The sequence below is a fragment of the Bos javanicus genome, chromosome 2, assembly GCF_032452875.1.
Source record: "Bos javanicus breed banteng chromosome 2, ARS-OSU_banteng_1.0, whole genome shotgun sequence".
NCBI classification, from domain to species: domain Eukaryota; kingdom Metazoa; phylum Chordata; class Mammalia; order Artiodactyla; family Bovidae; genus Bos; species Bos javanicus.
Genome location: NC_083869.1, coordinates 62,015,111 through 62,030,429, shown reverse-complemented (window position 1 = coordinate 62,030,429; position 15,319 = coordinate 62,015,111). Strand labels below are relative to the sequence as shown.

Genomic DNA, 15,319 nt, shown 5'->3' with positions numbered 1-15,319 from the left:
TAATTCTAAATTCTGCGATATTTCATTCCAAACACTGCTATACATTAATTATACACAGGAGGGCTTTTTTTCTTAAAGATTAAAAAAGTTGTTTTTACCCAACATCAGTTTTATTCTGGATAACATTGATTTCTTCAGGACTCAGCTCCGGGATCCACTTCTCTATTTCTTCAGTCCAAGGATACCTCAGAGATGAAGGGACCACTATTAGAAGAGGCCATTCCTCCTTATAGAAGTAAGCGATGCCAATTGCCTGAACTGTCTTTCCTAGACCCATCTAAATTAGAAACAAATAAATAATGTTCAAATATTAAACATTATTAAACAAATTTATTAAGCAAATTACTAAAAGTTTTCCAAGAGCAGTTATATTACTAGTTACCATTTCAAAGTTTTAAGGCATAACATTCAAGTACAGAGTCAAAAGTTTTCAAAGTTGAAACAAGATCCAGATGAAGATAAATTTTTTCTATCTTGTATTTTAACAACAAATAGAGGATAAGTTAGGCAGGACATGGGAACAGGTAAAGGTAACTTAGGAATGGACACACATGCATACACACACACACACAAAGCACAACCTACACATTTTACTATCAGATCAGATCAGATCAGTTGCTCAGTCGTGTCCGATTCTTTGCGACCCCATGAATCGCAGCACGCCAGGCCTCCCTGTCCATCACCAACTCCCAGAGTTCACTGAGACTCACGTCCATCGAGTCAGTGATGCCATCCAGCCATCTCATCCTCTGTCATCCCCTTCTCCTCCTGCCCCCAATCCCTCCCAGCATCAGAGTCTTTTCCAATGAGTCAACTCTTCGCATGAGGTGGCCAAAGTACTGGAGTTTCAGCTTTAGCATCATTCCTTCCAAAGAAATCCCAGGGCTGATCTCCTTCAGAATGGACTGGTTTATCTTAATATTCTATACCTCCTTCCAAGAAATAGCACACAACCCAAACTTTAGCTCTACATAGTCGACCTAATGGTAAATTCTAGCTCTAAGAGAAAAGAACAAGCTTTTACAAAATTTACTTTTGTAAATCTGAACCAAAGAATGACTATGTACCATTAGATATGTTTCCTAGTCCTTGAAGCCTTCCAATCCTTAGAGCTGAAACCCACTTAAATTAGGTTCTGGGACCAACTTAGTTCCAAGACAGTAGAGATTTAAGATTTGAGAGATTCTTTAAATCTCTTAACAATTTAAGAGATTTAAGAATCATCACCTGGCTTGGGATCATTAATGTTGCTTCTTTCCTGCAACAACTCTGATCACGGGCACAGTTCCAGGAACTGAGTCATGGCCTTATTTTGTGTGTGTGGACCATACCACAAATCTGTGCCATAGTTGTGAGTTCCTGGTTTTGCTTCCTTTCAAGGTTTCATAACTCATTTTCTTAATCTCAGTTTCTCTAGATATAGGGCTCTCTTTTCTTCTGCAATATCTTAGGGAATAGAATGCTTTCTTTGGGACTCAGATTCTACCATCAGGTCCTTATATTTCGCTTGCTGCTAAATTTACATAGTATCAATGAGCTGCCTACCTGTACTTTGGTGCATTTCACTTAGTGTGATTAAGAGTGGTCTGTTTTGGCCTGCCAGGCATCAGCTGATGAACCAGTGTTTAAAATTTCCTAATACTGTCTGCTCCTGAGGTCAAGGATGTAGGTCTTCCCAGATACTGTAAAATGTAGAGGAAAACAGGCAGGACATTCTGAGATAAACAGGAGCAATATTTTTTTTCAATATATCTCCTGGAGTAATGGAAACAAAAGCAAAAATAAACAAAGAAGACCTAACTAAACTTAAAAGTTTTTGCACAGCAAAGGAAACCATAAACAAGAAGAAAAGACAATCTACAGAATGGGAGAAAACAGTTGTAAACAAAATGACTGACATGGGACTCATTTCCAACATACACAAAAACAACTCATGTTTCAATATCAAAAAGACAATCCAGTCAAAAAATGAATAGAAGATCTAAACAGACATGTCTCCAAGGAAGACAAACAGATGGCCAACAGACATGAAAAGATGTTCAACATCACTAATATTAGAAAAATGTAAATCAAAACTGCAATTAGGTATCACCTCACACTACTCAGAATGGCCATCATGAAAAAGTCTACAACTAATAAATGCCGGAGAGGGTGTGGAGGAAAAAGGAACCCTTCTACACTGTTGGTAGGAAAACAAATTGGTGTAGCCACTATGGAAAAGAGTATGGAGGTTTCTTATGAAGCTAAAAATAGAGTAACCATATAACCCAGTAATACCACTCCTGGGCACATATCTGGAGAAAACTGATTTGAAAATATACACACACCCCAGTGTTTATAGCAGCACTAAACCCAATTAGGAGAAGGCAATGGCACCCCACTCCAGTACTCTTGCCTGGAGAATCCCATGGATGGAGGAGCCTGGTAGGCTGCAGTCCATGGGCTCGCTAAGAGTCGGACACGACTGAGCGACTTTACTTTCACTTTTCACTTTCATGCATTGGAGAAGGAAACAGCAACCCACTCCAGTGTTCTTGCCTGGAGAATCCCAGGGACGGCAGAGCCTGGTGGGCTGCCGTCTATGGGGTCACACAGAGTCGGACACGACTGAAGCGACTTAGCAGCAGCAAACCCAATTAAAAACCAAATCAGTCTCATTTCCTTGGAGAGCAAAGGAAAGTCATGTCTTAATATATATCAATAAGGAGGCATTGTGATTTAAATGAAAAGTTTTCCTTGAGTTTTATAGCTTGAGCGAGAAATTTCAGAATCTAACTTGGAATCACCGAAAAGAACAAATTTCTGAATCTGCATAACTGATCAGGTATCTGAATTATCTGAAGATAATACCCTATCCTGGTTGGACAATTCACCTAAAAAATGAGATTCCAGTCTGTTTTTATCTAGTTATCTTTCATGGAAACAACCCTAAATTCATCATCTCTTTGTTAAAGATCATTTAGTTAAATGAATAATGGTGATTTCGAGAAACTAGAAAGATTTACCTACACAAAGTAAAGCAAGCAAAGCAATCAGTTGTTAATGTTCTCAAGTATTTATTTTTTAGGTATTTGCTGTTGCTTGTTCCTTTTTTGGGAACCATCAGTACAAGATAGTTTAATAGGACAAATTCAAACAAAAGATGATTCCAAATTAAAAAATAAAAGTATATTAATGTAGTCTCATGTTCCCATTAAGGAAAGAAATGATCCATAGCATAGAATAGCTGTTTTTTAGATAAAATTTATCAAAAGGAAAATAACTGTATGAAACTATTTTTATTGGAGAAATAAACTTTCAAATTATGTACTTAGGTTTCAATACTTTGCAAATAAGTTTAAATAGCCTAACATTCAGTTATAAAAGCAATAACACACTTCAAGTAACTTAAGCATAAAGAAGTAACCCCATTCAAAAGGTGGTTTAAAGCTCTTGGCTTTAACTACCATAGCATTTGTTAAAGTAGAATAACACAATGTTTCAGAACAATTAAGCCTAAATCACCTATTTGGAACAAAATCCTTGACTCAATAATAATACAGCTGTTTAGGTAACTACCTAGGAAGAATTATATAAAGAATATACTAACTTCAAGAGAACATTTTATCAATATTTTCATAATAATCAATCATTGTTATACTAGGGAGAACAATTTTACATTTTCTAAATGTCTTTTTCCATAAAATTATTAAGATCAACTAAATAACAATGGTCCTGACATGCTAATGTCTGTTTCTTTCTTTCTTTTTATTTTTCATCATGATAACTTTTAGATAGCAACTATATACAGAAGATGCCTGGTGATTGAAAAATTTTTGAAACACAAAATTTTTGCTGATTTTCAAGTTATAAGCAGCTTGTAGCTTTTAGGGTTGAGATCTGGATTGTTTTTAGAATAGGCGGTCTATTTGTTCTAGAAGATACCCCTTTGGAGGACCCTTTTAGGTGTGTAGATTTAAAATTTTAATGAAGAACTGAATTAAAGAAATCCACATAGAAAAATTAAGAAGTATTAAATGCAGAAAACGCTTCCTCCTTTGCACCTAAAGGCAGGAAATAAATTCTCCTTCTGGCCACAGACTCTTATAACTCCAGGAAGGAACCAGACGAATCTACAAACAAACCTCATTAAACTAACCCTTATCTTCCTAGTTATATTTTCACCATATACCAGCCCTAGCCCAAACCCTGTTGCCTTGTCAATTTTTCACAAATTTACTGTTTCATTATCTAAAAGGTATACCAATTTCCTGTTCTGGTCACTTCAAGTCCTCATTTTCTTGTGATGGTTCTCAAGTACATGAAAAAATTCAGCATAATTTGCATATCTTCCTGTTATCCAATTTATCTTGGTCAGTTTAGTTTTCAGACCCAGCCAGAGACCCTAAGAGAGTCAAGGAAAACTCTTCATTTCTCTGCACTAACCACTTGGAAATGTAATAAAAGTAGGTCTTTGCCTCACCCCTCACTAGAAGACAATTTCCAGAAAGATCAAATATTTATGTACTAAGAAGGAACAAAGAAAGGTAATAGAAAAATATGTGTAGAAATAAAAACAGAGTAGACATTTTAATTCACTATACCAAATCCAAAAAACATAAAGGAAAATACAGAGAGAATTACATGGAAACAAAACAACAACAAAATGTAATACAAATGACAAAAGGCCAAGTTCCTCAATTTATGAAAAGCTTCTATCAAAAGGGGAAAGAAAAAAAAAAAAGACAAACAATCCAATGGAGAAAAGAACTGAATGATCAATTTATATATGTTAAGTATGCTTAACAACCATCAAAAAATGCCCAAGGTCACTCATACTTAGGGATGAAGAAACCAAAACCTTGAGAACCCATTTTTTCACCTATAGAATAAGATGAACAAAAACTAAAGATATGATAACAGTGTTGGAGAGAGTACGAAGAAATCTGCACTTATACACTGTTGTGGATCTAAACCAGTAATGTGGCCATCCAGCAAGTCCAGTCATTTCAGTTTATCCAGGGATATGCTTGCATAGTACACAAAATCACTAAAGAAGATATTGGTTAGAGAAATTATGGTACCTCCATATAATGAGACATTAGGTAATATTCTTATATGGAAAGACTGGAAAGCCATAGGATGCAAATACTGTACTGAAAGAAAAATAGTATGGTGAATATAATCCAGTTAGTACTGAAAAAGGAGAGAGAGAGAAGAGAAGACAGAGAGGGGAAGAAAGGGAAAGAGGAAAGAAAAGAAGAAGGAAGGATAGGAACTATTGATAGCATAACCATTGGAGGGAGGGCTTGCAGGGGTAGGACTGGAAGGAAAATACTGACTTTGAGCTTGTATTGTCTTCCATGCAGTGTACTTATCCCCCTGAATAAATATTACTTGGAGGGGGCAGTAAAGAAGAGACAGAAAAGTTCTTTTAAAAATACGCAAGAGTGGGAAGGAGTCAAGATGGCAGAACAGGAGGACGTGGAATTCGTCTTTCCTCTTAAGTATATCAAGAATACATCTATAAATGGAACAACTGCGGAGGGAGAAATACTCCAAAACTCATTCTAAGAGGTCACCATGACCTGGATACCAAAACCAAACAACGATATCACAAAAAAAGAAAATTACAGACCAATATTACATTTGAACACAGCCGCAAAAATCCTCAACAAAATACTAGCAAACAGAATCCAACAACACATTAAAAGGATCATATACCATGATCAAGTAGGATTTATCTCAGGAATCCAAGGATTCTTCAATATATACAAATGAATCAATGTGATATATTAACAAATTAAAGAATAAAAAACAAATGATCTTCTCAATATATACAGAAAAAGCTTTTGGCAAAATTCAATATCCATTTATGATAAAAACTGCAGAAAGCAGCACAGCGGGAACCTACTTCAACATAATAAAGGCCTTATATGACAAGTCTAGAGCAAACATCATTCTCAGCAGTGAAAAAGTGAAAGCATTTACTCAAAGATGAGGAAAAAGACAAGTATTCCCACTCTTCACTCTTACTCAACATAATTCTGGAAGTCCTATCCACAGCAATCAGAGAAGAAGAAATAAAAGGAAAACAAACTCAAAAAGAAGTAAAACTGTCACTGTTTGCAGATGACATAATAGTATAAAAAGAAAATCCTAAAGATGCCACCAAAAAACTACTAGAGCAAATCAATGAATCTGATAAAGTTGTAGGATACAAAGTTAATGTACTTCTATACACTTACAACAAAAGATCAGAAAGAAAAATTAAGGAAACAATTTACCATTGCAACAAAAAGAATAAAACTACCTAAGGAGGCAAAAGATTGTACTCAGAAAACTATGAAACACTGATGAAAGTAATCAAAGATGACACCAACAGAGAGATATAGCATGTTCTTAGATGGAAAGAATCAATATTGTGAAAAATGACTATACTACCCAAAGCAATCTACAGGCTCAATGAAATCCCTATCAAATTACCAATGACACTTTTCACAGAACTCAAACAAAAAATTGTACAATGTGTATGGAGACACAAAAGAACTTGAATAGCCAAAGCAATCTTGAGAAAGAAAAATGCAGCTGGAGGAATAAATCTTCCTGACTTCAGACTGTACTACACAGCTATGGTAATTAAGACATTATGGTACTAGCACAAAAACACAAATATAGATTAATGGGAAAAAATGGAAAGCCCAGACATAAACCCACACACCTATGGTGACTTCATCTATGACAAAGGAGGCAAGAATATACAGTGGATAAAAAAGTCTCTTCAATAAGTGGTGCTGGGAAAACTGAACAGCTACATGTAAAAGAATGAAACTAAAACACTCCCTAACACCATGCATAAAAATAAACTCAAAATGGATTAAAAACCTAAATGTAAGGTGAGCCAATATAAAACTCTTAGAGGAAAACTTAAAACACTCTATGACATACATCATAGCAAGATCTTTTTTGACCCACCTCCCAGAGTAATAAAAATAAAAATAAACAAATGGGACCCAATTAAAGTTAAAAGCTTTTGCTCAGCAAAGGTAACCATAAACAAAGCATAAAGACAACCCTCAGAATGGGAGAAAATGTTTGCAAACAAAGCAACATAGCATTAATTTCCAAAATATACAAATAGCTCATGAGGCCCAGTATAAAAAAAAAAAATCAAAAAATGGGCCGAAGATTTAAATAGGCATCTCTCCAAAAACATACAGCTGGCCAAGGGGCACATGAAAAGATGCTTAACATCATTAATCATTAGAATGCAAAACAAAACTCCAATGGGGTATCACCTTACAGTGATCAGAATGGCCATCATGAAAAATCTACTAACAATAAATGCTGGAGAGAGTGTGGATAAAAGGGAATCTTCCTACACTGTTGGTGGGAATGTAAATTAACACCACCACTATGGAAAACAGTATGGAGGTTCCTTTAAAAACCAAAAATAGAACTACCATAGGACCCCAGCAATCCCACCTCTGGGCTTTTATCCAGAGAAAGCTCTAATTCAAAAACATACATCCACCACAATATTCATTGCAGCCCTACTTTCAACAGCCAGGACATGGAAGCAATCTAAATATCCAACAACAGATGAAAGGATAAAGAAGATGTGTATACATATACATGAGTCTGAGTGAACTCCGGGAGTTGGTGATAGACAGGGAGGCCTGGCGTGCTGCGATTCATGGGGTCGCAAAGAGTCGGACACGACTGAGCGACTGATCTGATCTGATCTGATACATATACAGTGGAATATTACCCAGCCATAAAGAGGAAGAAAATTCTGTCATTTGCAGAGACATGCATGGCCCTAGACACTGACATACACAGTGAAGTAAATCAGAAATAGAAAAACAAATATCATACATTAATACAGAAATGGGGAATCTAGAAAAGTGGTATAGATGATCTTATTCACAAAGCAGAAATAGAGACACAATGTACATTAAAAAATGTATGTATACCAAGGGAGAAGGGTAGAGTGGAATGAATTGGGAGATTGGGATTAATATATATATAATACAAAATATAAAACAGATAACTAATAAGAACTTACTATATAGCACAGGGAACTTCACTCAGAACTCTATGGTGATGCAAATGAGCAGGAAATCAAAAAAAGAGGGGATATCTATATCTATAAACATATATACATATATACTGACACAGCAGTGTACAGCAACCATATTCCAATTTTTTTAAAGTAAATTAAAAAATATGCAAGAGACCATTTGAGAAGTAGCAAATTTCTGAGTATTAGTAATGTTTATGGCAACATCTGGGCATCTACTATGACTTTCTAAAAAAGTCACAGTATACTGAAGTACTGTAACTTTTAGCTGGAGTGGTAGGGTGGTGAAGGAGGGAAAAGGAAAGGGTAGAATGGGAGAGGAATGAGGAAAGGGAGAGATGTGAACTAAACACATGTATTTAAGTATAGAATGAAAAAAGTCCTTTTCCAAAAGAAATATTGGTTAAACCCACACTCAGGGAAAAACAAAGAAGCAAAACGAAGAAGTCCAGGGTGGCTTGTTTCATCCTATTTCTGCTGATGATTATTAGGTCTAGACTCAAGGTAAGTCACTTTTCCTTAATATGCTTGGATTTTCAATATGTAACAGTGTGGTGGCTATGTATTATAATACTCATTTCAAGGGAATAAGTGGGAAAATGTATAAGGAATAATTGATGTTTCCCAGGAAAAAAACGATTTAGGTCAATAAAAAAAAACAATCATGATGTTTTGAACTACAAAACAGAATGAAAAACAATTAACATAGACTATAACATTTTAGAAGAATTTCAAGTTATAGTTGTATTCTGGGAAGCAATCTGTTCATACCATATTCAAAATCTTCACCACCCCAAAATAAGCCTCTTTGGAATAAGGATTATTTTGAGCTGTATTTTTGAGAAATAGCACACACAGGAGAAGCTTTGAAGTTGAAGTAAAAGCTACCCTTTTGAAAGGAAAATCTACATTTATAAAAGAGATCTCTATTTTTAAGGTATCTCCCTCTTAATATCTGGAATAGAGGGATCACTCTAAAATTACGACACTCTCAGCAATGGAGAAGGCACTGACTGAAATCCGCATAACAAATCATACCCTTGCTAACCATGGTTTTCTCGGAAACTTCCTATAACCCCTCTTCCCCATCCCTGGCCCCTGTCATATTTCCTTTGTGTTTAGCTGAACATGGTATTTAAGGTGGTGGCTTGAGTCATTTAAAGAATTTTACTCATTTTCTAGGTATCTCCCTTGTATATATGTTAATAGACTGATCTTTGTTTTTCTCTTGTTTAATCTGTCTTTTATTGCAGGGAGTCTCAATCAAGAACTGAAAAAGGTAGAAGAAAAATTATATTTCCTCTCCTACATTCATATTTAATCTTGAAATGATCACAAGATAGTAAAAATGAGATAACTTTAATGTAAAATGCTCAAAAATGTATGTATTATCATTCAAACAGTAGTACTCCTAAGGTAAAATATGTATTACTAAAAGATCATGACAGAAAAATATAGGTTGGTAACACTAAGTAGTTCAGAAGTAGATATTTCATATATTTTTCCTATCTTTAAAAAACCTGCTTTGTAAAATCAAAATTAGGTGAGCAAACTCTAATAAGATTCTTTTCATTTTCCCCATATGTATTATAGGATTAGTGCCTTGGCAATTTCTAGAAAATAGAGCTCAACACAACACAAAGAATACAATTACAGATGCTTAGAATAAAAAGAAAGAAAAGAAAAGGAGAAAGAGAAAAAGTGAACCAATCTTTTGTTAATGTTCTAGGTTCTTAAAATCTATTAAACTTATGAATGGCTTGTATACTAATTAAAAATTTAGACTTTGAGGCACCAAATTCCCAACCCTGACTTAAAAGAACTGGACTTCTAAAATAAGGACCCCTAAAAAAAAAAATAAGGAGCCCTAAAGTGATTCTCATACGGATGGCTCTCAGACTGCATTTTGAGATTAATTACTCTAAAGATTAAACACTGGAGAAAAATATCAGAGTGCTTTTGCCTAATTTTTTTGCCATATTCTTCTCAGAAAAAAAAAAAAAAAAAGAGGAAACCAAAATTAACACTTTCAGGACTTCCCTGGTGGGTCTAGTGGTTACAAATCCACCTGCCAATGCAGGTGACATGGTTTCAGTTCTTGATCTGGGAAGATTCCACATGCCATGGAGCAACTAAGCCCGTGGGCCACAACTGTTGAGCCCATGAGCCCTAGAGCTTGTGCTCCACAACAAAGAGAACCCACCACAAGGAGAAGCCTGCTCACCGCAACTACAGAGAAGCCCCCGCTAGCCACAATTAGCTAAAGCCCTCATGCAGCAACAAAGACCCAGTGCAGCCAAAATTAATAGTTTGTTTTTTTTTAAATAAACACGTGCAGGATTTTATTCTTGAACTTCTTATTAATTTCTGGGGACTCTTGTTCCTTAACTGATTTTCAACTACATTTCTGAGGCAGTATAAACACAGTACTTTCTATTTCACGATAATATACTATACAGAGTAACTTTAAGAAACACAGAATTTGGCTACTAACTTCACAATCTATTTAATTTATTAAATCTATGATAAACTAACAATTTAATAGAAAAAGATTAATTTGAGCAGTTCAATACAGGCTTTGAGAAGGAATCTAATTTGTGTATTAATTTAATTATTTCAGGTAAACAAAGTGCTATATTTAAGTCAATATAAACAAAACTTAATTGTCTTTAACAGCTAGAGGAATAAATTAACTTACATCACTAAAATTTACATTTGTAATGAACAGAGAAATAAAAGTGCATTAAAGAAAAAAAGTATGAAAAATACAAAATTACCCATGTTCTATAATAATGCTGTGAATGCTGATCATAAAAGTAAATAATAAGGTCTCTCAAAAGCATATGAAAACAAAGACTAAGAAACAAAGGACAGACAGTGAATATCTACACTCAGCACACTGATTATTGCCAATAATGATCACAAATCAACTCAGCTAGATATTTGATAAAAGAAAAATTAGTAAGTCCTTTGCCTGGGTAGTGTAAATAATTACAGCATGATGTTTTGTATCCTTTTTTTATGTGGAAAGACTATAATTAATTTGAAGACAAAGAACAAAGAACCTCATGTTGAAGTTCAGATAGTATATTAAAATAATATTTTCTTCAATTATATAATGGCATAGAAATCATGCTGGAAGTGAAGTAAATAAATAAGGTCACCACTTATTTCTGACAAGAAGGAAATTACTTTTGTTTTCAAATAAGAAATTAATGTAAATCAATCAAATGTTTCAGACAAAATTTTTATAAGGTTATTAGAATGCCTTCAGTTGAACAAGTACTTGTATTTTATCTGTCAATTCTTGTGTTGACACATACCAATCACTTTGCAACCATTAGAATGAACCTGAAAGTTCAACCCAGGAATTTTTGAAGTAATTTAAGCAATATCAGATTCACTACTCAGATTCAGAACTGAGACTCATTTAAAAATGGGTCTTTACATGCATTACAAAGGAAGTACACAGGAAGTCTTCCTAAGATAACATTTCACTCATTGGAAAAGACTGATGCTGGGAAAGATTGAGGTCAGGAGGAGAAGGGGGCGACAGAGGATGAGATGGTTGGATGGAATCACCAACTCAATGGACATGAGTTTGAGCAAACTCTGGAAGACAGTGAAGGACAGGGAAGCCTGGTGTGCTGCATTTCATGGGGTCACAAAGAGTTGGACGACTTAGCAACTGAGCAACAACAACAAACAGGAAGGCTTTCTAAGATATTTGTTTTTTAATTTTTTTAAAGAAAAGTAAGAATAATAAGTGGTTACATAAAATGAAAAGAAAACAAGGAAAAAGAAAACAAAAGGCTAAACACATCTTCTACCAGTTGCCAAAATGCCACTAATGACTGAAGACAGACCCCTAAGGAGTGAGGTAGATAGCCTTCAAAGGTTAAAAAATAAAGGACGATCACAAAAGCCCCAGGTTAGGCATTATTTGCTGGAAAGGAAACAAGAATGTGAATCATATAAGGCTGCAAAATCAATCTGTCATTCTAAGAAAAAGACACGGGATGTTACCAAAAATAAAAATTGCAGTTTAAACTGAGAGGCAGTAAAGAAAAACTCAGGACTCTTAAGGAATAAGACAGAAAATGATGAATGTTTTGAAAACATTAAATACTGAAAAATTAATTTTTGTTTGTGGCACCCCACTCTGGTACTCTTGCCTGGAAAATCCCATGGATGGAGGAGCCTGGTGGGCTGCAGTCCATGGGGTCCCTAAGAGTCGGACACGACCGAGTGTCTTCACTTTCACTTTTCACTTTCATGCATTGGAGAAGGAAATGGCAACCCACTCCAGTGTTCTTGCCTGGAGAATCCCAGGGACGGGGGCGCCTGGTGGGCTGCCGTCTATGGGGTCGCACAGAGTCGGACACGACTGAAGCAACTTAGCAGCAGCAGCAGCAGAGAATCTTTAAAGAGATGATTTGGGGGGCTAAAAATCAACCATACCACATTAAGGCAAAATTTCCTGGGTTCAAACCAGTTTTCTCCACTAGAGTAGAATCTGTATAGGTTGTTTCAGTGTTAGAGTTACAGTTTCCTACAATGTAATGTCACATGAACCCCAGGGAAGTATTACAGCAAGGAGAAATATTTTTGATTTCTGACATTTTTATTAGATAGGGATGCACCTTGTTTTCCCAATATAATTAAATATATTATTGGATCACTTCACTCTTCTTTCTCTTCTGTCTTCTATTAGAACTAATAATGGCCCCAAATTTCTTAAATGAATCTATGTACAGAATATGCTCGAGTGTACAGCCTGTCAATTATTACTTAAGGAATTCAATTTTAATCTATAAAAAGAAATGAGATATGTCAAAATTATGATAATGGCATCATATCCTAGTCACAGTCCTCATTTATTAAATACTATTCATGTCAAAATAAAAAATTGACTCTGGTTTTATAGAACCAGTTGACTAGAGAAAATGTAATATATCTGAACTTCAGAAATTTTAAGGAAATGTTATCTAAGAAAATCTTCCTAAGACACAAAGTCAAATTGGGTCTAGAATCAAAATAAATCCTACTTGCAAAGTACTAATAACTAACAATAAAAAATAAATAATAAAAGTTAATTTTAAAAGATTTATTTATTTTTAATTGAAGGAAATTTGGTTTACAGTATCGTATTTGTTTCTACCAAACATCAATATGATCAGCCAAAAGTTAATTCATATGGCAAAGTTACATATGTTAAGGAAAATTAAAATACAATGAAAATGTTGGAATAAAAAAAATAATACAGGAGTTCCCTGGTGGCTCAGTGGTGAAGGATGCACCTGCCAATGCAGGAGACATAAGTCTGATCCCTGGTCCAGGAAGATCCCATGAGCCATAGAGCAACTAAGCCCATGTGCCAGAACTACTGAGCCTGTGCTCTAGAGCCCAGGGGCCCCAACTACTGAGGCCATGTTCAGGAACTCCTGAAGCCCATGCACCCTAGAGCCTGTGCTCCACAACAAGAGGAGCCACCACAATGAGTAGCCAGAGCATCACAACCAGAGAGTAGCTCCCACTCACCGCCACTACAGAAAGCCCATGCACAGTAACAAAAACCAAGAGCAGTAAAAAACAAAGAAAAAAATATTTTTAAGTAATACATGTTAGGAATTAATGGTAGAATTTTTAAAGTAAGATAAACTCAATTGATAAATTGATATATTATGAAATAACCTAAAATATAAGGATCCCGGGTAGCTCAGATGGTAAAGAATCTGCCTGTAATGCAGGAGACATGGATTTGATCCCTGGGTCAGAAAGATCCCCTGGAGAAGGAAATGGCAACCCACTCCAGTATTCTTGCCTGGAGAATTCCATGGACAGAGGAGCCTGGTGAGCTACAGTCCATGGGATCGCAAAGAGTCAGACACGACTGAGGGACTAACCTAGCCTAAAATATGGACTTTAAATAAAAGTATACTGAAAAGTGATGGAATAACTGATAATATTACTTCATCTATCTATTCTAATGTTATTTGTCATTAATACCCTCAGTACTAATACTAACAAAATATATAAAGAATCATTTCATTTTACATGTAAACTCACACAGGACAGGAAAGAAAAAGGTCTTGGAGCAGCAAAAGTGAAGAGTAAGGAGACACCTAACTTAGAACTGTGTAAGAGATTTAAGTAAAGGGCCTAACTTGTCTCAGAGCTGATAATCTTGAGTAACTAAAAGCAGGTTAAACTATGCTTAGTGGCTCAGACAGTAGATTCTGCCCACAGCATGGGAGACCCATGTTTGATCCCCAGGTCGGGAAGATCCTCTGAAGAAGGGAATGGCTACCCACTGGAGAATCCCAGGGATGGCGGAGCCTGGTGGGCTGCCGTCTATGGGGTCGCACAGAGTTGGACACGACTGAAGTGACTTAGCAGCAGCAGCAGCAGCCAGTATTCCTGCCTGGAGAATTCCATGGACAGAGAGACTGGCAAGTTACAGTCCATGGGGGCCCAAAGAGTTGGACACGACTGACAGAGTAACAGTCTCATGCTTAGTGTACAAAGTTTAAAGAAGCAGGAATATACAGAAAAAATTTGAAAAAAAAAAAAAAAAAAAACTCTGTCTTTCAAATGTTATGACAAAAATAAAATTGAATACCTCACTGTCCTAAAAACTTTTACTCTAGAAATATGTCATTTAAGCTTAAATACTTAAAATTTTAAAAAGCAGGAAAATAATACCATTAAAAATATACTGAAGCAAATTCCCTGGTGGTCTGGTGGTTTAAGACTCAGTGCTTTCACTGCTGTGGCCCAAGTTCAATCTCTGGTTGGAGAACTAAGATTTCACAAGCCACATGCCATGGCCAAAAATATGCATATATGATATAATACGGGAGAAGGCAATGGCACCCTACTCCAGTACTCTTGCTTGGAAAATCCCATGGACGGAGGAGCCTGGTAGGCTACAGTCCATGGGGTCGCTAAGAGTCAGACACGACTGAGTGACTTCTTTCACTTTCCACTTTCATGCATTGGAGAAGGAAGTGGCAACCCACTCCAGTGTTCTTGCCTGGAGAATCCCATGGACGGAGAAGCCTGGTAGGCTGCAGTCCATGGGGTCGCACAGAGTCAGACACAACTGAAGTGACTTAGCAGTAGCATGATAAAATAATTTACACTAATATGTTATTAATATATGATATATACTTATAACATATATTAATAATATAGTGACATATTAATAATATAAATATTTATATATTATATATGATATAGTATGTATCAATATAT

At 35.7% G+C, this 15,319-nt stretch overlaps 1 protein-coding gene across 3 annotated transcripts in view; it reads right to left on the bottom strand.

Annotated features, from left to right (window-relative positions):
* Positions 1–15,319, bottom strand: part of ZRANB3 (zinc finger RANBP2-type containing 3) — a 305,694-nt gene that overhangs the window by 147,347 nt on the left and 143,028 nt on the right. For 2 of the 3 annotated variants that reach the window (XM_061439301.1, XM_061439311.1), the window contains one exon: positions 99–277. In XM_061439301.1, the coding sequence (XP_061295285.1) occupies positions 99–277 (179 nt within the window). The remainder of the gene's footprint in view (positions 1–98; positions 278–15,319) is intronic. The other variant, XM_061439316.1, reaches the window with a different exon arrangement.